Here is a 22,348-nt window from a genome sequence, read left to right as displayed (position 1 = left end):
AAGCCTCCTGGAACAAAATGCATTCAGCTGCTTGTGGAAAATGCAGATAGTAGGTGCCTGTCATATATACTGACAGGAATGCTGTCCCACAGAAGAGGGGTGGCCACAGTAAAAGCCCTGCTCCAAGTTACCATAGGCCAGGCTTCTGGTACATGTAGGAGAGACTCTCTTGTGGACAGCAGTGATTTATTGGGTGTGTAAGGGATAAGGCGGTCTCTCAAGTAACTTGCGTCCTAAGCTGTATAGGGACTTGTATGTTAGTACTAACACCTTGAACGTGGCCCAGTAGCCAACTGGCAGCCAGTGCAAATCCTGCAAGCAAATTGTTTGCCCCACAAGCAACCTAGCCGCAGTTTTCTGCATCAGCTACGGCCTCTAGACCCACTCCAACAACACATGTAACAACACATAGAGTGCATTGCAGTAATCCATGAGGTTGCCAATACAATGTTTACATCTGCATTGAAGCTGCAAATGCCCACTTTAAAATTCTCCAGAGTGATTCAAAGCCCGAAGAAAGCTGGGAAGCCCAAGTGAAAAATGGACAGCTGTCAAGTTCACAGGATATTTTTATACTCAAGATAGTTCCAAAATATGGAAAAGCCTGTTTTCTAAGAACCGTGTGCTGAAAAATACTTTCACTGCTATGGCTCTACAACATTAATCAGTTACTTACATCCTTCACGTAGTTAGAAGTGATTGGTTTTCCATTTCTGTCTATGGCACCTTCAGCGATGATGATAATATTCAGCCGGGATCCTCTGCTCCGGGTCTATCAAAATAAAAATATGGAAGCTAATGATTGATCCATCAGGGAAAGGCAAGAGGCTATGTTAACGGAGACTCTCTCATAATCCTAACATTAACACCTTAGGCTTGACAGTCAAGCCTTTCCCCATCAGCAACTTTGCAGTTCAGGGATGGGGAAGTAATGGTCCTCCAGGTGTTGCTGCTCTACAGCTCCCATCACTGTTGACCATGGTGATGCTAGCTGGGGTTAACAGGAGTTGGGGGTGTCCAACAATATCTGGAGGGCCAAATGTTTCCTGCCCCTGTTGCAGTTCCTGCATGCTGAGAAAGGATGACTAAAGGCAGCTAGGTGGTTTGGTATCTAATACTAAGATATTAAGAATGGTCTGCTGGATCAGGTCAGTGGCTCTTCTAGTCTAGCATCCTGCTCCCATAGTGGCTAATCAGATGCCCATGGGAAACCTGGGAGCAGGGCCTGAGCGCAGCAGCGCTCCCCCTCTTGCAGTTTCCAGCAACTGGTATTCAGGAGCATATTGCCCCCAGGAGTGGAGAAAGAATGCAGCCGGGGTGGGTGGCTAGCTTCTGATAGCTTCATCCTCCATGAATCTGTCAAATCCTTTTTTAAAGCATCCAAGTTGGTGGCCATCACTGCCTCTTGCGGGAGTGAATTCCATGTGCTTCACGAAGGAGTATTTTTGTCCCGGATCTTCCAACATTCAGCTTCATTGAATGTCCTCAAATTCTAGTATTAGAGGAAGAAAAGCTTCCCTCAATCCACCTTCTCTAAACTAAAAAGCCACCAATCCTCAACTCTCTCTCTCTTGAGATCCTGCCCTTCCCCCCCCCCCAGCACCATGCCTCTATCAGCCAGCTTTTCCTACCCAGTGTCACCTGCATTTATCTGCAGTACAGCATACACAACAAAGGAAGGTCTTCCACAAAGAGAAACACATCAGCAGCACAGACAGCTCTGGAATGCTGCTGTGAGCTGGTGCACAGTGCATTAAAAGAGCTGATCCTGTAAGCTCTCTGGAAAACTATATATGGCCCCATTAACTTAGATGAAACCACTAAAGAAGAGAATACTGTACAAATGAAATGCTCATCAGATGAAGAGCACTTTGTACTCATCAGAGAAAGAGCACACAATTTCATTTTTGTTGTGCAACAGATGCCACCGACACCCACCTCACCAAGCCTCTCACACATGAAATCCTCCCAGTCATCCTCAGGAGGTGACTCAGGGATGAAAAGCCAGTCTGCACCAGAAGCCAAAGCTGAAACTAATGCAAGGTACCTGCAGAGGAAGAAGAGAGTCAGCTTGTGAATGAAGAACCTGGGGGTATCAATCATGGTGAAAGATTTGGGAGATGGGTGGGTGGGTGGCAGGCATATTTAATCCCCTAATTGGAAACCCAGGTCTCCCTCAATGAAACAAATATCAACAGAACTCTCTCCTTACCCACAGTGCCTGCCCATCACCTCCAGCACAAATGTTCTCTGGTGACTGCAAAGCAAAATAAGAGAGTAAAGACTTGTCCAGATGGTCATTCAGTGCATGCTTCAGTCGCATCTTCTCATTAGTGCAGTATTTACACACACGTTAGCTGGACAGGGGAAGAGACAGCATCAATGCTTATATTTTCCCTCCAGTCACCTAGGCCTTTGAAGGGGACTCTCCCAGGCCTTGGGCTGACTTTGGAAAGAATCAAAAAGTCTCCAGACTTGGGAAAGAACATCTTGCTGCTTACTCAGCAAACCTCAGTGTGACAGGGATGAGCACCTGAAGTCGCTTGCACATCGTAAGTGCTTAGAAGGATGTCACAATTAAGACTCCACATTCTCTCACAGAGGGAGGAGCAACCAAAATCTGTAGAGCCTAGGTTAGAAAATGAGCCACACCAGGGAAGAGTGAGAGGGGAGGTACTGTGGTGTTGCTTCTCCTCCACCTCTCTGAAATAGTGTAGGGTTGTGCATTTTAGCCCAGGAAAGATGCAGTGCACTGCTACTTGTGGAAGGAGCAGAAGGCTGCTGCGGCAGTGGCTGCTTGCCTCTGAAGATCAAGGAAGGCAACCAGGTCTTGCTTCTGAACCATTTGGGCATGCAGATATTGCTTATATGGTGCCTGCAGCACAGGAACTCCAAAGTGAAACAGTGTTCATGTCACAAAGACTGCACATGTCGTTCAGGCAGGTAGGGATTTCACATTTTCTTAGCAACATGTTGCTGAATGAGTGGGGAGAAATATAACATCTCAGCAACACAAGTGTCATCTTTGATGAAGACATCTGTGTACTTGGCTAATGAGTTCTTTTTATAATGCAAGGAAATAAAATGACTCAATAAAAATGACTAAGTTAGGTCCACTGATTTCAATGGCTCTAACTTAATTGTTCTGGGTGGTGCAATTATCTGGGAAGGCTCTGATAGGAGTTAGTCCCAGAGAAGCAGGTTCATCACACCTACACACCCCTTGGAAAAACATTTCCGCAGGGTAGGAACTAACTGCTGGTTACATAGTTCTCAAGCTAGTCCTGGGCATGCTGCAGTCTTTTGTAAAGGTAGATAGGAAGCAAAAGACCTGAGAAATCATTTGCTGACCTTTGGGCAGTAGTGGTGATTGCATCAATCACCTCCATGATACGGTGCAGGGCAGAGTCAGTGCCAATGGTCATATCTGTACCACAGAAATCATTGTCAATAGAGCCTACCAGGCCCACAATGTTTAAATGACAGTATGTCTGAGACACCTCCTCAGTGATCTTCCCTGAGAAAGAAAGAGAGAGAAAAAATATTAACAAATGGATATGAATGAGAGATGGTCTGTCTAGGGAAAGGACTATGGAAATGACAATTACATATGAAGAGAACATATCCTACAGTAGAAAACAGGATGGTGTTAGCCCAACTGGAAATGGTTAATTGTTAATTTGAGTGAAGTTATATTTCTTTCCTATTAACTTGAGACTGTAAATGAGATTATAACCTTAATGTCTTTTCAACTTGATTTGTAACTGCATCTTGATAATCTGAAAACCATAATTTGGCACTGATACTAGCTTGATTGCAGAATCATGTTTTTAACTAGGGGGGGAAAAGAATTTTAAGAAGGAGCAGGGCAGCAAATTAAGCCCTACAAATTAAGTTAGCATTGACTCCACTGAGACGGAAAGCTTTCTAAACACAAGTATAACTAGCCTCATATACTAAATGTGTTACTATTGGGTAATTTTTAGAGAGATGAAAAAGCCAGACTCATTTGTTACTTGTTTCCTTTCAAACATCTTGGCCATGGATACACAATATCATGTAACTGAATCACTGGCAAATTTTGTATTCTAAGCCAGTGTTTCCCAACCTTTTTTGGGCAAAGGCACACTTGTTTCATGAAAAAAATCTCGAGGCACACCACCATGCCAGATGGGGAAAGGTCACTTTTTACTTATGTAAAAAAAAAAATTAAAAAATAGTAACAGCATAGAAGGTAATGGTTATCTCTTTGATGCGGGCGCCACTACTGAGAAGGCCCTCTGCCTGGTTCCCTATAACCTCACTTTTCACAGTGAGGGAATTGCCAGAAGGCCCTTGGCACTGGATCTCAGTGTCTGGGCTGAACGATGGTGGTGGAGACGCTACTTCAGGTATACTGGACCGAAACCGCTTAGGGCTTTAAAGGTCAGCACCAACACTTTGAATTGTGCTCGGAAAGGTACTGGGAGCCAATGTAGGTCTTTCAAGACTGTCGTTACGTGGTCTCGGCGGCAGGTAGCAGCGCTCACAGCTTACGGACTGCACCGTGTAACAGGTGTCTGGCCCAGCAGCCTAAGGCGGACAAGCCACTGAAACAGGCATTCAGAATCCATTCATTTCATAAAACCTGCAGGGCTCTGTGTTTGTGTATGTGTGTGTTTCTGTTTTGCCCAAGGGTCTGGGGGTGGGAGAGGGCTCTTTAGCATGATGCTTTTAAAACAATTAAATTATCAACAAACAAACCTGATGATACGAATAGCAACGTCAGGTGCTACCGGGGGGGGGGGGAGGAAGGGGGCCTACTCGGAAGTAAATACTGCGTCCAGGCGCAATTAGCGCTGATTTAAGGTGCACCAAGACTGCCTAAAAACCTCACCAAAGATATGCAACAAAGCGCTTCGTTGCAGAGGGGAGAGTTTGTGCACCGTGGAGGCTGGAGGGCTTCTATTCTACATGCGGGGGTTGGGGGGGCGAGGAAAATGTGCTCCGTGGGGGGGCGGGGAAGGCAAGAAAAGGAGCTGAGTTCTAACTATAGGCTCCCACGCTTGAGCACGCCCGACTCGGTGGGGCGGACCACCCTCTCTCCTGGAGGAGGAGGAGGAAGAGGAGGAGATTCCCATCCACGGCGTGGCCTCCCGCGCTCCTGAACGGGAAATCTCTGCAGCCCAAGATTCTCCGCGAGGCAGCTCCTCCCTTCCTGCCTTGAGCCGCCGCCAGCCGCGCCCCCCTCCCCAGTTATCTGCTGCCTGCCAAGCCCCGCCCCTCTTCATTGTCCTCCCCTTCTGTTTATTCCCCTTCCTCCATCCCTCGCTTTTTTCCCTCTCTTTCCTTTTTTTAAAAAAATATTTTCTCTTCCCCTTCTTTTTTCCCACCCTTTCTTTTTTCTCTTTCTCCCCCCCCCCTCCCCGCCCTCCTGGGTTAAAGGATTTGAGCAATGGGTCTGGAGGTGGAGCTCGTCAGAGGATTAGCCCGACTCGCCCGCCTCCCTCCCACGGCACACTAGGCAATGTCCGGCGGCACACTAGTGTGCCGCGGAACACCGGTTGGGAAACACTGTTCTAAGCTATAAATATTGCTAAGCAACTTTTTGCAGAATTAAGGAGTGCTTGTCTTTAACTTTGCTCTATTTTGTTCTTTTTTAAAAAATCATGAACGATGTAGTGTTCATAGACACTCTTGTATATTTTAGTTTCTTTTCCTCTCCATTGTATGAAATTGAAGGTCTGCAAACTAGCAAGAACCTTGAACAGTCCTCAGTGGTCAGGCTCCATGTGTGCAGTGGCGTAGCGTGGGGGGTGCAGGGGGGGCCGGCCGCACCGGGCGCAACATCTGGGGGTTAGGGTTAGGTTAGGGTTAGGGGGCGCAAATCCACGGGTTAGGGGGCGCAAATTACTTGCCTTGCCCCGGGTGCTGACAACCCACGCTACGCCACTGCATGTGTGTTTATTTCTGTGCTACTGAAGGTCCCTTCTGCTCACTACATGCATGTATTGAGGAATGAAAAGGTAAGTGGGTGTGTAATTGAATGTAAAACATAGTCACAGTAAGTTTCAAGGCCCTTCATAGTGATAAACTTTCACAGAAGGTTGAAGTTGTAAAGACAATGCTGCCAGGGAGGGAGGTTGGGGAAATTAAATGGGGGGAAAGCATGTACATGAAACTGCTTCAGAATGACTTTTTAATGACCCATTTTCCTTCCTCGTACCGTGTAGTGTTTTTGTACTGGTAACCTGCATCTTACGGCTTTTTTATTTACGTGATCGTAGCTTTGCATGGAAGCTGAAATAAATAAATGGACAGCGGAGGAAATCCACTCTCTAATTATTTATCCCCACCCCTGTGAAAGTTAGGGGACTAAGGTTCACACGTACCTTCTTTGACCAGTTCCTCCAAAAGACCACCCCACTCCGAGCGGAATATATTTGCACCAGTCAGGCTTCCGTCCCCACCAATGACGCACAAGTTGGTGATGCCGTGCTGCACCAGGTTGTAGGCAGCCTGGAGGCGGCCCTCCCGGGTCGTGAAAGCTTTGCAGCGGGCACTGCCAATGATGGTGCCACCCTACAAACGAAGAAACCAGGTGAGAAAGGAAGCTCAGAAGACAAATCAGAAGTCAGCAGACAGATTGACGGATAAGCACACAGGTCATCAACATCTTGAAGGGCTGGGAGTTCCAACAGGAATAAAGCATGGGGACTTTCTACATCTGGGTTGGGGATCCCCTCCAGATGTTGGATTACAAGTCCAACCACTCCCAGCTGGAACGGCCAATAAGAGCTGTGGTCCACCAAACCCCAGAGGGCTACAAGTTTCCCAACCCTGTTCTAAACAGAGATACTGTTAAAAAGATGGTTTCTTTGAAGTTCCAGATTCAAGCAGAACTGGATTGCAATATCCTCTAAATACAGAAGGCATATGCCACATCAGCCCAAGAAGTGCAGGATTATTATTTCTAACCTGCTGTACTAGGGGACTCCAGTACTAGTGGGTATGAAGATAAATGCAACAACCCCAAGGCATGGGATTATATAGAAATGTCTCTTTCTCTATCCAGTCATGCTGCTGCCAGAACTGTGATCTTCAGTGGACGTGGTGTTGCAGTCTTTATAAATCATGTACTGCTGTAGTCCTTATAAATCATTTTATTGATAAACAGCAGCTCTGACTATTGCTAATAATAATAATAATAATAATAATAATAATAATAATAATAATTTATTTATACCCCACCCATCTGGCTGGGTTTCCCCAGTCACTCTGGGCGGCTTCCAACAAAGTATTAAAATACAGTAGTCTGTTAAACATTAAAAACTTCCCTAAAGAGGGCTGCCTTCAGATGTCTTCTAAAAGTCAGGTAGTTGTTCTCTTTGACATCTGGTGGGAGGGCGTTCCACAGCTCGGGTGCCACTACCAAGAAGGCCCTCTGCCTGGTTCCCTGTAACTTGGCTTCTCGCAGTGAGGGAACCACCAGAAGGCCCTCGGCACTAGACCTCAGTGTCCAGGTAGAACGATGGGGGTGGAGACGCATGTAATATGTACCACTGAACAGCTGACTTCACTATCAGGCAACTCTCCTTTTGAAAGGGTCTTGGACAACACAGCTAGAGGAGCACAGGCCTGGCCCAGGCTGTGTCCTGCAACCCAACAAAGTGTGACAAATCTGCTCTGTCCCCCACCATAATACAGGGGCATCTCTCATTTCACTCAAAATCACTCCTGCCTCTTGATCAGTGTTCAAAACCTACATTGTTCTAGGTGCATTTTGCGACAGGGAATTTCATTAGCGTGAGTAGTTTCTGAGCTATGTGCGCAAAAATGCGCCTAAGATTTCAGATTAAAACTGCAGAGTGGAAGAAAAGGAGCACTTTTTTCTGTCTCCCCACTTCCAGCTACTCTCTGAAGACTGGAGAAGAGACCCTCTTAAGAATATTAGGGAGGTGAGCAGGGGAAGGACTAGACCATGTGAAAAAAGAACATAATAGTTTTAGCTGCAGTTCATTCATTTTCAGCTTTGAATTCTTGTTATTAAAAAGTGCACCTAGACATTCTGTTGTTGCATCCGTAACCTAGGTTTAAGGTGCCATTTAGCTCCTGGCTTTCATATCTCAGTTTCTAACACTGCCTTTGATGCTCTTCACACAAAACTGCTGCTCAGTCAGATCTCCTGCTGGGATCCTCACAATGTTGATGAACGCTGCTGTGACAGGGGAAATGATCTTCCTGAACGCCCTCGCCACTCTTGCACAGCACAAGAGCTACAGGAATAGCGCCACAAACCTACATCCATTGAGCTAAAACTCAGACTGTGACCAACAAGCGTCACTTTAGAGCAAGAAAACAAGAGGGGGTAGAGAAACACAACAATGAGGGATGCAAGTGTTACTGGAATAAATACAAAGAGCAATGTGCTGTGAAGGTCTGTAGAGGGAGAACATGCTGTTAGCACAGTTAAGATTCCTGCCCGGAGGCTTGCCGTACCCTGCTAAAGGGGTGCGCCAGCACCACAGGAACTGACACAGCTGCCACCCTTGTCCTCATCTTTCTGAATTTAAGTCTACATGGGCAGGTAAAACAAAGCGCTGCAGACAGCATGCTGGCCTTGCTTAAGCCCATCAGAAACAGCAGGCTGCATTGACAGCATCAGAAAGACATGGAGGGTGAGGGACAAGAAGGGGAAATCCTGCAGAGGCATGCAAGACCAGAATGTTACCTGAGGGAAAGGAGGCACACCAGTCAAATTGGGAAAGGCTCTAAGAAGGGGAAAAACAACAACACAAACACTATTAGGAGGGGGCTGACCAGGTCCCAGTTCAGAGAGCTCCTGACAATCAGGATCACTTAGGAAGCAATTCCAGCTCAGTGGTGCGAGAACTGCAGCACTCCCACCCTACCCACGGGCGGTAGATGTTATACCCAGATGAATGGAGCTGAGTTGGATTAGACCCAGGCTACAGCAGAGTTTCTGAGACATCTGGAATTACCAGGTGATAACTCGGGCTGTTATGATGAACCAGGTGGAAAGAAATAAAAACAGGAGTAGAGTCAAGAGCCAGAAATTGCAAATTACACTTAGTTATATTCTATACACCTGAACAAAGCAAGGTCACTTCAGAGAGAGAGAGAGAGAGAGATTTATTGGGAAAACACAATTCTCACATAGATAGGGCTGCTATACTTCTGGACATATTCTGGATTAGGCCAATGTAAACAGTAGAAATCATTGCAAGTGGAGTTTTTGGAGTATTTCCTTAAAAATAGCTTTTTAAAGTTTTGTGTCCAGATTTTCACTTTTAGAAATATGATAACCCTACACATACATATACAATGCAGGAAGATGTGGCCATTTCAGGGTTCCTTGAAATCTAGACGTGCATCACACATGTATTTTAAATAAAAGCATTGACTGTCATTAGGCATTTTAGGTAAAGAACTTAAAATTGACAAGGCCCTGATGATGATTTCTCTGTCAACACACACTTTTTTGAGCCTGAGGAAGGAAAAAGGAAATTTAGCACCTGCCTAATAATAGTAATAATAGTAATAATAAATCATGTGACACAGATATTTTAAAACTGTGCCACCACAAATTAATTCCTATCACTTGTGACTGTGGTGGGCCAAAGAATGCATATGTCTAATCCACCCACAATAAATGGCTCTTTTTGTAGCACAAACCCAAAGCCACCATTTGACCTTCCCTGAAACCAAGCAGAGTGAAGAAATCACAAAGGTGAAAGGGCAAGTTAAGCATCCCAGACTGACAGATGAAACCAAAGGAGTCTCTCTGGAGGATGGCTATATGAGGTAACAATGACTGACAAGGAAAAGTGATGTAATCTTTGGACTGGGGAATGCATCAGGTATGAAATAATGAGAAATCAATTAATTAGGAGATTTAACTGACTGGATTGCTTTATCCCAAACTCAACCCTTTCTTGTGATTCCTCCAAGAAAACATTTCTTGGTAAACTACTGCAAAGCTTATGCTAAATATCCCAATTCAGGGAGGGACCCTGCCTCATCTCACAACGGGGGCCATATCAGGTGGAGAGGCTACAAGGGACCTCTGCCTGAGACATTGAAGACCTTACATAAGAACACAGGAAGCCGCCTAATACAGAGTCAGACCAAATTGGTCCACCTGGCTCAGTATTCTCCACACTGACTGACAGTGTCTCTCTGTGGTTTCAGGCAGGAGATGCCAGGAATTGGATGTGGGGCCTCCTGAAGCATGTGCTCTGGTCCTTTCCCAATCTTCCTAAAGCTTCTGCTAGCTGGGACAAACAGTACCAGGTTAGAATGAATGGATTCAATTCAGGGCAGCTCCCGCAATCTTATTATTCAGGCTTCCTTTAGAAGTCAGTTTAAGAGTACGATAATGTACCAAAACACTCCTCCTTTCTCCCTGCAGTGGCAGCCAAGTACAACTCCCATCTCTCATGAGGCCACGCTAGGCAGCTACAGAACCTTTCTTAAACAGACCAAGGGATCTCATTTCCAGTGCTAGTCAACATATATTTCTGGTCTGTTACCTAACCAGCTGTGCCACAGCTATACCAACTGCTGTGAATTCACACATTGTAGACTCTTCCTCCAATTGATTCCTGTTTCTTTCCTTCTAACATGGAGCCTTCTAGGAGAAGGAATACCTCACTGCCTATCCAATCAAGATTTTGGGAGCAGAACTGTTATTTATGAAGGGCATAGGAAAGCAGGGGAGGTGAAACAGGTCATAACTGGTGATCTGGGAGACAAAGGCTGAGAAGAACCAAACAGAGCTTTTGTAGAACTATGTAGGCCATGTTGCTACCCCAGCACAGTCCTTCTCCCTTCCTGTGAGGAGAAAATTGCATCTGCATGAATTTTGAGAAAAATGGGACCATGAGAGGAGGTGGTTTGTCTTCACTAGCACCCATAAATTAGCACTTCAACTCAGAAATGTACAACTAAACCACTCAGAGAGCTACTGTAAGTCAGAGCTCTGTACTCCAGAAGGCAATGTGTGGCTATAGACGGACCTGAGATGGGAAATGTCATGAGGCCTATCTGCTCCACAGCAGGGAGTCAGGCAGCATGACCATTTGGGCCTTACCAGTTGAATTATGTTGGATACACTGAGCCAGTTTGCTTGCTTGATATTCTCTCCTCCTTCTACCAGTCCCTCGTAACCCTGCAAAGAGGAAAGAGAGCAGTGTGAATGCGTCATTGCACTAGGGAAAGCTTGCTCCATGACCCTTTAAAATTAATCCAGCATAGGGAGTGTTGCAAGAATCCCTTAAAACAGCTCTAAGCCACCCATATTTTCTCCATACTCCTCAGATCACACAAAGACTGACAATTAAATGTGAAGCCCTTGAATATACAAAAATAAAGTTGCAAAAGCTTCAAGGACACACATTACAAAGACAAATGGCATGTTATCACAACATTTCTACAGGATTTGATCTTGAGGTCTGGCAATTTTACAGTACCACAGCAAGAGTTCTTGTATAACTTGCTGGACTGTGAGAAGCTCATGAGGAAAACTATGGAACTGTCTGCCACAATTTATAGGCAGTACAAAGTGTCTTGTGGATTTACAGTTTGAAAGTTATCACAAGAACAAAGGCGTTTTTGCCTGTTTATCTCACCAGTGCCATTGCTTTAACTTTACAATGAAGAATACAGTGGTACCTTGGGTTAAGTACTTAATTTGTTACAGAGGTCCGTACTTAACCTGAAACTGTTCTTAACCTGAAGCACCACTTGAGCTAATGGGGCTCCTGCTGCTGCCACGCCACCGGAGCACAATTTCTGTTCTCATCCTGAAGCAAAGTTCTTAACCTGAAGCAATATTTCTGGGTTAACGGAGTCTGTAACCTGAAGCATATGTAACCTGAAGTGTATGTAACCCAAGGTACCACTGTATACTAACGTTTTTGAAAGATCCCTCAATGCTACTCAGCTGCAGAAATATAGTGTATTCAGCATTTGTTCTTGTAAAGCACGTTGTTAAATTATTATACTACAATTAATTTTGTATGTCAGAGAATGCACAGATTGTCAATTTTTGTGAAGTGGTATCCTAGGTGACATCTAGTTCTAACTTGATCATCATGCCTCCCCTGAGCCCTGTTTTACAGTTGCCTCATATTCCTGGCCAGGGGCTGCCAAGGTGCCATGCTCTGGGCTCTTTGTGAGAGTCATGTGATCACTAGTCAAACTGTGAAACAACTGCACCCAGGAGCACTAGTTTACTGCATGACTAATCATGCTGTGAATTGTGAAATCTGGCTTCAGATGTGACATCCTGTGCCTGTATGACGTATTAGATTCTTGGTTTCCCTTTTTAAAAACCACACAGGCATGCTATTTAATCTCAATAGGTGATGGGGAGGTATGTTTTTAAAAGGAAGAAGCAATAGACAGGATCCAGGTGGCCATACACACTTGCTTAATTTGCATATCTAATTTTACTTCCTATATATTCATTCTAGAAACTGCACCCTGGATTTCCCTAACTTCAAAGGACTATTTAATGATACTGATTCTGCCCATGGGAAATTTAAAAATTCGCCTTTCCAGGCTGTGGCTTTTTAGAGGGAAAGGAGTGAAACAGTCAGTTATGTTTCTTAACCACACAACCCCTGCTAAGACAACTTCTGAGCACCAACCTTCAGAGAAAGAGACTGGTGCTGTTACCACATCAATTAGACCCAGGCCTACTTTGGAAGATACTCTACCTTCTTCCTTTGACTGTGTAGAGGTGGAGTTCTTACCATCTTATTCTGCCTACCAGGCACACATGACCTGCCTTCGACTCTCTCAATATGCTCACAAAGTTTGAATAGTGTTATAGATCCATAAAATTCAATGCACATTAGCTCAAATCACACAGTCAATTTCCACCCTCACCCCGCCAAATCTGGGAACTGGCCCTTCCCATAGTGGAATTTATGCATGTATGCCCAATGTAAACATTACACTCTAGCATTGCAAGTGGTGTCAAAAGGATAGATAATCACATGGTGGGCAGGGCAGAAAGGTGTGATCTCACTCTCCCAGTGCTAAGAGGAAGAAGGTAGGAAACAATATAGTCCAAACCAGGCTCCGCTGTCATTTACATGATTCCAGAGTCTCCTGGCAACTATCCAGCAATTTTAAAAAGAACAAGGCTATACTAATAACCACCCACATGCAAAGAAAAAAACAACACAGCATTTTGATGGGTAAAAATTTTGAACCTCATAGATCAGGAACACTTTTGCTCCAATATATATCCCCATGCGAGTCACGGCTCGGACAGCAGCATTCATACCTAGAGAGATAGAAGACAAGGTAAATAAATGGTACAAACCTGAGCTAAAGTGACGCAGAATTCTGCACTTTTATTTTGGTAAGAAGCATAGCTAGTTTTGCATAAAGCAACACACTGCAAAAATGTTGAATTCTCACTTATTTTCAAGGAAGGGCACATGAGACTTACAATCCCCATTAGCTCAACAAGACTCAGGAAGTTGTCATAAATACACTTACTAAGGAGCAAGCTCCTTTGAACACAGTGAGATGTCCTTCTGAATGTTTAGGTTTGCTTTGTTACAGTGCTCAGGGTGGCATTAGTGGCATGCAAGTTGCCAGTAACATGTTAAAACTCCTTGCACAGAAAAGCTAATGCACTCAAAAACGAAGGCAGGAAACAAGTATAATTTAATGATAAAAGAAATATGTATGAAATCCCACAAAAATGGCACAACATACCTCGGAAATAAAAAATGCAACTGCAAAATGTTTGTCTTGACGTATTCAGTGTGTACATTTGACTTTATTTCACTTTAGCTGCCAAAAGAAAATGCCAAAGATGATGTTGCCTCCTTCTCACTTTGGGCAGAATTACTGGAGAGGAGGGAAGTACAGTATGTTCTTAAATAAAAATGTATTAACTTTTAATAAATCATTATAAATTAACCAAGAGATCCACCTGACTTTGGCAAAACAGGATAGGACTTTTTTAGCTATTCTAGTTCCAGAGATTTTTTGATTGGAAATAAAGCAACAGTGTCTGCAATCTGTGGCAGAGATGCAATGAGAAATAAGATACCCACTGAAGTCTCAGATTTCATTAACTTTTGGGCTGAACATGAGGCAGTCAAACTAGAGAGGCACGAAATATATTAGAACCAGTGTCATTTGCCAAAATTAATATACTCTCTATTAACTCATCACAGCAACGCTGAATCTTGGTATTTATATAATGCCTTTCCTAACTCAAATCATTTTCACAAACGTTATCTGTGCAACCCTAACAGCCTTGCAATGTAGAATGCTATTTATTATTACCCTCATATTACAAACTCACAATGGTGGGGAGTGGGGGTTATAAGCATAAGAAGTACCCGTAGCTGGGATTTGAACTGTCAATTCCCAGTTTATTGAAACCACATCCTGCACTGTTTCACATGGCACAAGTTCCAAAACTGAGACAATGCAATTTGGCTCCACTTATCATGTTTTCTTCTGTCCAGAGAAATGGGAAGCCTAAAGCACAATTTCCCCCTCTTAAGTACCATTTTCTCTCTTTAATCTGACAAAAGAAGGCTTATTGGAAGCCAGGAAATTTGAATGGGCATTTTCCAAAAAAGGCCTCTTTCTCCTTTAGATAACTAATACGCCAGTTATGCAGGATGTTTCTTTTTTCTTGGTACATTTAGTTGTTGTTTCTTTTCTTGTCCTTGACTGAGTGTCAGCAGCTAGTCTCTCTGTTTCTGTCTCTCTCATGGCTCTCTCCCCACTCACTTGGGTTGGTTTTTTTGTAGCTTACTCTTCAAAATCTGGTTCTTCTCTTCTCTTCTCTTCTCTTTTCTTTTCCTTACTTTCACCTACTTCCCCTTTGTATAGTACAGTATATACCCTTCCATCTTTGAGTCCCTTATTTCCCTAGCATCTCCATCAGATGCTCATGTAAAAAAGTTATCTGTCTGCAACACATATCCAGCGGATTTGTATTTTATGCCAATAGATTTCTTTAACATGGGGTCTGAATTCTAATTTCAGACAGTCCAGTAGATACTGACTCCTCATAGTCACACTGAATCCATGGAGTCCAATTCCCTGCTCTAAAGATGGGACGATCCATCCCACTCTTCCATTGTAACAGGTCACAAGGAAAGGCAAAAAAACTTCTGTCAGCAGGGTGCTGTGTCAGCTACCTGATAAACAAATCACAGTGGGCAGATGTGCTATCAGGGCTTCATCCCTGCAAAATATGCAAGTAGATCAGCTTGCCTGTGAAAACGCTATTTACAGAGACCTACTTCCCCTGGAGGGACGCAGGTGGCGCTGTGGGTTAAACCACAGAGCCTAGGACTTGCCGATCAGAAGGTCAGTGATCAGTTCGAATCCCCGCAATGGGGTGAGATCCCATTGTTTGGTCCCTGCTCTGGTTCGGCAGAAGTGGCATAGTCATGCTGGCCACATGACCCGGAAGCTGTACGCTGTATGCTGGCTCCCTCAGCCAATAAAGTGAGATGAGCGCTGCAACCCCAGAGTCGGTCACGATTGGACCTAATGATCAGGGGTCCCTTTACCTTTACTTCCCCTGGAGAAAAGCAGATAGAATCAAAATACAAACATGCCTAGTGTGTCACAATAGCTCAGACCAGATTTAACTCGCTTCTCATAGGAAGTTGCCTTGTGCCAGGTAAGACTATTTCGCCATCTAGTCCAACTTTCCCCAGCTTGGTGCATTCCAGATGTTTTGGACAATTCCTACTATCCAAGATATTCCCTTCTGTACTCAGATACAAGTTGCTACCTGCCTCTGATCTGTATATGCCTGCTGTACTTTGGTCCTTCGTGTACAACAAGTCACAAGCAGCTCTTCTTGTCATGCGAGTCACCTCTGCATTGGAGTTAATGTGTAAAACAAGTCCCAGTTATTCAACTAATTTGCCATATTGGGGCATGTATTGCATAAAATACTTTTCAATACTATTAAATAATAATAAATTAATAATAAATAATAATAATGAGAGATCAAAAGTTGATTCTGAGTATACTGCCATTTACTCTGCTATCAGAAGATTACCCCATTTGCTCCAGTATACTGTGCTAAAACTTGCAAGGATTAAACAATATATTTATTTTAAAGTTTTCTATTCTGCTTTTCATCTACTAGGAGAAATCAAGGCAGCTACTTAAGAGTTAATTTCCATTTTTTTGTGCAAAAATAAAGTATTAAAACCACTGTAGAGAGAAGCCAGACAATGTGAAGTTCTAAAACAGGGGTGGGGGAAACCTTTTTACTGGAAAGTTGCATTGTCAACCCTCCAGGGGCCCCAGGCCTGTAGAGGGCATGGCCAACTGGATGTAACCAATTTCCAGCACAAGCACCACAAAAATACACAAACATTTGCTGCCCTGAGCTCCTTGGGGAGGAAGGGTGGGACGGAATAACAGTAACAATACATACAGTACCCACATGCACACAAAGCAATTTTATTGAATTCCACGGATATTCTTTTCCCAATGATGCAAGGTGCTGTGGTTTTCCATGCTCAGTGGAGGCCTGCATCAGGCTGCATGCATGGAAGAAAACTCATTGCAACATGATTTTATTTTAAAACTTCATGACTTTTAAATCGGTTTTAAAACATTGGGATTAGGTGTGCCAGAGGACATGAACTGACTTAACTGATTAGAGGCAGCAATCACAACTGGCCATCTGGTGCCATCTGTCTAGTTGTCATCATACTGTGCTTTGTTTACAGGCCCCATCAGCTACACAAGTGTAGCCCCTGCCAATATTCTGCCATGTCTACAGCTTTCTCCCTTGGTGGGCAAAGCATCTAGAAAGAGACACTGGTTTGCTACAAGATACCATGGTGATGTCAGAAACCTTCATTGATGTCAGCCCCAACAAGAGGCAACCCCCCCCCCCAACAACCCTGTTTATGTCATATAAAGCACTAGCCAAGTGATAATGTTACGTATTTTCCTACCTTGGGGCGAGGGGAAATATAGGCACTTCTCTCAGGGAAAGTACAGACCAGCAAGACTTTCCACATCAGAAGGCTTTGAGAAGGGATTTGCTAGGCACTGCCCTCCAAAAATTTGCTCCAAGCACCAAGTGAGCACACAGGTCCACAAGCATGCTTCAGAACCACAACAGAGATGTATTACCTCTTCCATACTAAATGGATTACATCCTTTACTGGCTTACGTTAGGCTGCTTCCACTGAAGATACACTTACATGCTTCCACTTCAGCAATTAGGTAACTTGCCAAGCCCTGGAGCATATCCACAGTAAAGATCAGAAACCAAGACAAGGGAGTAATTAGTGGGACTAAAGGGCAAAGAATATTTGCCAACTGATGGTTGATGCAGGAACTGGATAGTTCCAAGTATGTTATGAATGCAATTTGCCAGTGGAAGAGGGGAATGGTTTCAAGGGCACATAACAAGGAATATTAAATTGATTGTTTTACAGTGCTGTTATAATGCATGGTGCTTTGCAGGCAAGGTATGTGTCATAACATTCTTCAAAACATTTTTCACTCTAAACCGAACAGATTATTTCATTACAAATGACCACAGAAACTACAGAACAAAAAACAAGGGCAAAGAGAAAGCTGTGTAAGGGTAGAAAGCTGTTCCAGAATTTCCCCCTCCACACACAAACATCCAGCAAATTCAGTTTGTCTGAAACATTCTCATTTTATTCCTAGCCTTTATGTAATCCCCCACAAAGTGAAAATTAAATTCAATCAGCCTTCACTGTTGCACATGATAAATTTATTTGGATCTCCTGTATTCCAACAAAGCTCAAAAATTTTACTGCTAAAATGGCAGGGAAGAGGGAGTTGAAATTAAAAAGAGTTGGATGCTAGAATATTGTCTAGCATTAGACAATATTATAACATCCAACAAACAGTCAGTGTTATAACTTAACATCCAGTCTTAGGGCTGTATCCAAGTTCAATTCAGAATAGACCCATTGCAGTTAATAAACATGACTAAGGTTCATTAATCTAAAGGGATCTACAATGAATAAAACTTATATGTATCGAACCCTTAATTTTGATTTTTCTTGGGAGTTTGTCATACCAATAAGTATTCTAAACTAATGTTTTAACATTCAGCAATTACAAACAAAATAGTGATAAACACTTTTCACCCATCTGCTTAACTAGGCTGGAGAAAACCCACTACTGCCCTCAACAATATGTTTATTGTATAGAAGACCATCACGATATATTTATCCCTACTCCATCATAGTATACAGACTCAAAGATGGCTCTGTCCCGTCAAGGGCAAAGCAAATTGATCAGGCAAAAATAGCTGTATGTCTATTTTTAATAGGTTCCTATGATGGTCACAACTGCACCACAACACACAACAGGGGCAAGTTCAATAGAGAAAAAAATCATTAAGGTACCATTAACACAGAGGAATCTGAACTTCTACATATGCAACTGTCAATAGATAAATTAGCCCAGTTATACCAGAAAACTCATTAACTGCAAATAGTTTTCCTTTCCATATGAAGGAAAATATCTTTTGTCAGTGAAGTTATAAATGTAACAGTTGTTCCATTCTAGCTTGCTACAGAGATACAGGCAGGAATCACAGAGTAAAATGGGCAAACCTAATCCAGGCCCCTGGAGCCATGTGTATAGTTTAACTGCAGTGGAAGGGAACTAGAAGAGCCTTGATGTCACACTTAAATCATCTAGGTTATCTCATGGTTACTGCTGTCTCAAAGAGTGTCTAAATATCTGTAATTAGCTTGCAATGTATCTCCTAAATTAGCATGTACAAAATATGAAAATTAGTGTAGCTGATTCCCCCACCCACCCATGAAATGATCAATAAATGTATTTTGGACCAAATGCTTCAGTAGATCAGCACTTGTGATCTCAGGCACTCACTCCCCAGTTACTTGATGCTGACCAGTGACTCTTGCCCTCCTGTGCCTAATCTTGGCATGCACTGCTAGAATGCACATTGCATAAATTTTCATGGCAGTTCTTACAAAAGAAAGGGGGGGGGACACCTGGCCAAGGGCCCAATTAGGCCTGTCCTATTTGGCTGGCAAGGCTGTTTCAGCTAAGACATGCCTACATCTTACATGAAATCAGGCATGGGGGTAGGTAGACATGATTTTGCCCGGAGGTCTCAGGGCGGTTCACAGAATCAGGTCATGGTTGGGTCCCTGAGCTTCACAAACCTGAACCATCAGCTGATCATTGGCACAGTGTACAATGTGCTGATTGTCTACAATGTGTGGGCTGTGTCTTTGCCTGAAAAGTTTGACTTCAAACTGTGCGGACAAAAATAGGCCTCCTGACTTTGTTATGTGAGGTGATTGACCAGTGAGTGGCTGCAACCACTTGTCAAACTTGGCCCATGGGGGCAGGAGGAGATAATGGTTTGGTTGCTGCCTTAAAATAATTATTTATGGTAGGTCAGCATTTATCCCCATATTGCAGACAGAAGCGAGGGATGAGGCAGACAGCGCAGCTTGCCTAAATAAAGCTAAGGAGTTCATGACTGAGATGAATGTGAACCAGGGATGGAGCCTTTCCTGCTTACTGACTCTCATACTTACTCTTCTGCTTTTTCTCCCTCATGTGAAATTCTCAGGTGGTTTCCCACCTAGGCGCCTCCTAGAACTGCTTAGCGTCTCCAAGGTGACTACTTTTAGCCACAAGGTCAGGGACGGGAAACCTGGTTCCTTCCTAAAGTTGCTGGACTCCAACAGCGCCAAACTAGGCAAAGGCCCATCCATGGTGAAGACTGACGGGAGTCCAGTGGCCTCTCAGTGGGAATCTGCTCCTTCTCCCCAACCCCAGATGTACAAGGCCTGCTTCTGCCCACTCATCAGGCGAGAGAACTCTTCACATGCTCCAGGGCGCTCTCGCTGCTGCTTCACACATTCCTTACTCTTACTCTAGCCTTCCCACACGCCTTGCAGCACGAGGATATGACCCTGAGCGTGACCCGAGGGGAGCAGCGGGGACGCGCGCGCGCGCGCCCAGCCCTGTGAGGTAATTGGGGAGTGAGTGGCTGAGAGGAAGCGGTGGGCGGAGCTCGCCTGAGGAGACGCCGGTCGCTTGAGGAATCCTTGAGGAATCCGTTTCTCTGGCTTCGATTGAGCAGGCGACCCTTCCCATCCCCGCTCAGCCCCTCGGGGCGCCGGCCTTCCATTACTCAGGCCTCGAGAGGAAGAGACGTTCCTCCGCCGTGTCCGCCTGCACGTTCCACCTGGCGGCGCGAGACGGGAGTCCACCCCCCCCGCCCCCCTCACGCAATATCCTCCCTCGAGCGCAGGAAGAGCGCGCCCGTCTTCCTCAGCAGGAAGAGGAGGCGGGTGGGATGCTGAGGAGGATCCTTCCTCCTCCTCCGACTGACCTTGTGCGTCGCCGCCGCTGGTGAGCACCGCGAGAGCCAGGCCGGCGCCCGCCATGCGCAGCTTCTCCAGGTCCAGCCCCGCCGAGCCCAGGCCGGATCCCGCCATTGCCCCGGCTGCGTCCAAAGTGCAGAGCCCCGGCGAGAATGACAGCAAGCGGCGGCGGCGGCACCCGGAGCCCGCGAGTCCAGCTCCCTTCAGCCACGCCCCCCGCGACCGCCCTCAGCCTCTGGCTCCGCCCACAAGGGGAGGGGCTACCTGCCTCGGCCGGGCGGCAGACGTCACGGCGCGAAGGCTTCCCCGGGGGTCTGTTTTCTGAGGAGGAAGGGGCTCTCTGCTCTTCCGGCAGACCAGACCACCACCTCCTACCTGAAAGGCCTGCAGGACTTGCTTAGCAAGGGTGATGTGGGGGGTGGGGAATGGCAGGTCGTGTGAGCATGAAAAAGGAGCCCCCAGCTCAGCATCCCGTTTCCCACAGTGGCCGGTCAGAGCAGAGCATGAAAGCCGCAGTGCTTTCCAGCAAATAGTGGTCAATGGCATGTTGCATCTGAGGCTGGAGGTAAATGACCCTGTAAGCATCGCAGATTCATAACCTCTGTGAATCCGAAGAGGATCCCTTCTGAAGGCAACTTTTATGTGGCTACTGTGTTGCTATCAATTTATAACGTTGCCTTTTGCCAGTTTCGTGTCCGTGTTCACGTTTCTTTCTATACCATGCAGCTTCATAAAACTCTTTGATACTATATATAAGGCCAGATTGCAAAAAAGGAACCAGCGTATTTTAAGAGCACTTCCTTTTTTAATCTTTATTTGTCCTGTGGACACAGCCAATTAATTTTATCACCGTAGTAACACCCAGGGGTGGATTTAGGTCTAATGAGGACCTAAGCTACTGAAGGTAATGGGGCCCTTTATATGTCCAGCTGTCCTTTGTCAACAACAAATTGTCGCTGCTTTTTTGTTGAATATATGCTATATGGTAATTTATGGACCTAATTAGTATCTAAAGCCATTTGCACATAACAAAATATGTATTTTAATCAAAGTAATTGTTGGACTGAAATACAATTAAGAAGTAGTATATTAATAGTGAAATACAATTAAGTATATTGGGGGGGGGGAAGAGAGTGAGGCCCTAAGCCATTATGGCTTGTTTAGCTTATGTGTAAATCAGGCACTGGTCACACCAGTGAGCTGGCCAGAAAGATCCATGGTTATTCCTGGGGCATATCTATATATCTGGCCAGCTCGTGATGAATGCTAAAAGCGTTTATTGAATAAATGGAAAATAATTGTGTACAGCTGAAAATGCTGGCAGCATTAAGATAAATTCAACAGTGTAAATAAGTTTTGATCAATGCAATAATAGAAAACCAATTGGTATAGTTTTTGCAAAATATGCAGGGATATAAGATATGCAAAATGAACCATGAAAAGAGAAGAACGGAAGTCATTGATAGTTTAAGTTGTAAAATGTTTATTTGAAATTGTAAAACAGAAAATTTAATATAAATCATATTTTTTTAAAAATGATGAATGCTAAAAGCACAGAGGGAGAGTGAGGCTGATTCTATAGTTATGAGCTATAAAAAAGTAACTGCAACAAGTGTTCTTAAAATATGTTCTTTTGCAATTTGACCTTGAACATGTTGAAGGGTACTAGTTGGGGAAGGGGAAGGATGCACACCTTGCATGCAGAAGGTCCCAGATTCAATCTCTGGCATCTCCACGTAGGATTAGGAAATACTCCTGTTGGAAAGCCTGGGATGCTGCTGCCAGTCAGTGTGCACAACAATAAGCTAGAGAGGCCAATGGCCTCTTTATATGAGGCAGCTTCCTATGATACTAGGGGGTGTTTACTATGTTGATCTTTACATTAAGTACTGAGAGAGCAGAATATTAACCAATGGCTTCCAGGACATGTTCAAGATAAGAACCAGCACCAGGGTCATAACAATTCA

General features: G+C 44.4%; 1 protein-coding gene and 1 long non-coding RNA gene across 4 annotated transcripts in view; both read right to left on the bottom strand.

The window, feature by feature from the left end:
* The window catches only part of LOC309369517 (ATP-dependent 6-phosphofructokinase, liver type), a 42,245-nt gene extending 21,091 nt beyond the window's left edge, over nt 1-21,154 (bottom strand). The window contains exons 1-8 of one of the 3 annotated variants that reach the window (XM_081910383.1): nt 20,390-21,154; nt 13,224-13,297; nt 11,093-11,170; nt 6,372-6,561; nt 3,352-3,517; nt 2,213-2,257; nt 1,939-2,047; nt 677-772 (exon numbers count right to left, since the gene is read on the bottom strand). In XM_081910383.1, coding sequence (XP_081766509.1) covers nt 677-772; nt 1,939-2,047; nt 2,213-2,257; nt 3,352-3,517; nt 6,372-6,561; nt 11,093-11,170; nt 13,224-13,297; nt 20,390-20,495 — 864 coding nt within the window. In that variant the 5' untranslated portion in view covers nt 20,496-21,154. Of the gene's footprint in view, nt 1-676; nt 773-1,938; nt 2,048-2,212; nt 2,258-3,351; nt 3,518-6,371; nt 6,562-11,092; nt 11,171-13,223; nt 13,298-13,737; nt 13,811-19,586; nt 19,624-20,389 lie in introns of those variants that run through there. The other 2 variants (XM_081910385.1, XM_081910384.1) reach the window with 2 other exon arrangements.
* Nucleotides 5,712-6,342, bottom strand: LOC309369662. The gene is made up of 2 exons (XR_014168236.1): nt 5,933-6,342; nt 5,712-5,765 (listed from the first exon to the last, which is right to left on the bottom strand). It is a non-coding gene; the product is annotated as an uncharacterized lncRNA (long non-coding RNA).
* Nucleotides 21,155-22,348: the final 1,194 nt, after the last annotated feature.

The sequence above is a fragment of the Podarcis melisellensis genome, assembly GCF_964234715.1.
Source record: "Podarcis melisellensis genome assembly, chromosome: 5".
Taxonomy (NCBI): domain Eukaryota; kingdom Metazoa; phylum Chordata; class Lepidosauria; order Squamata; family Lacertidae; genus Podarcis; species Podarcis melisellensis.
This window is presented reverse-complemented; position numbering and strand designations above follow the sequence as displayed.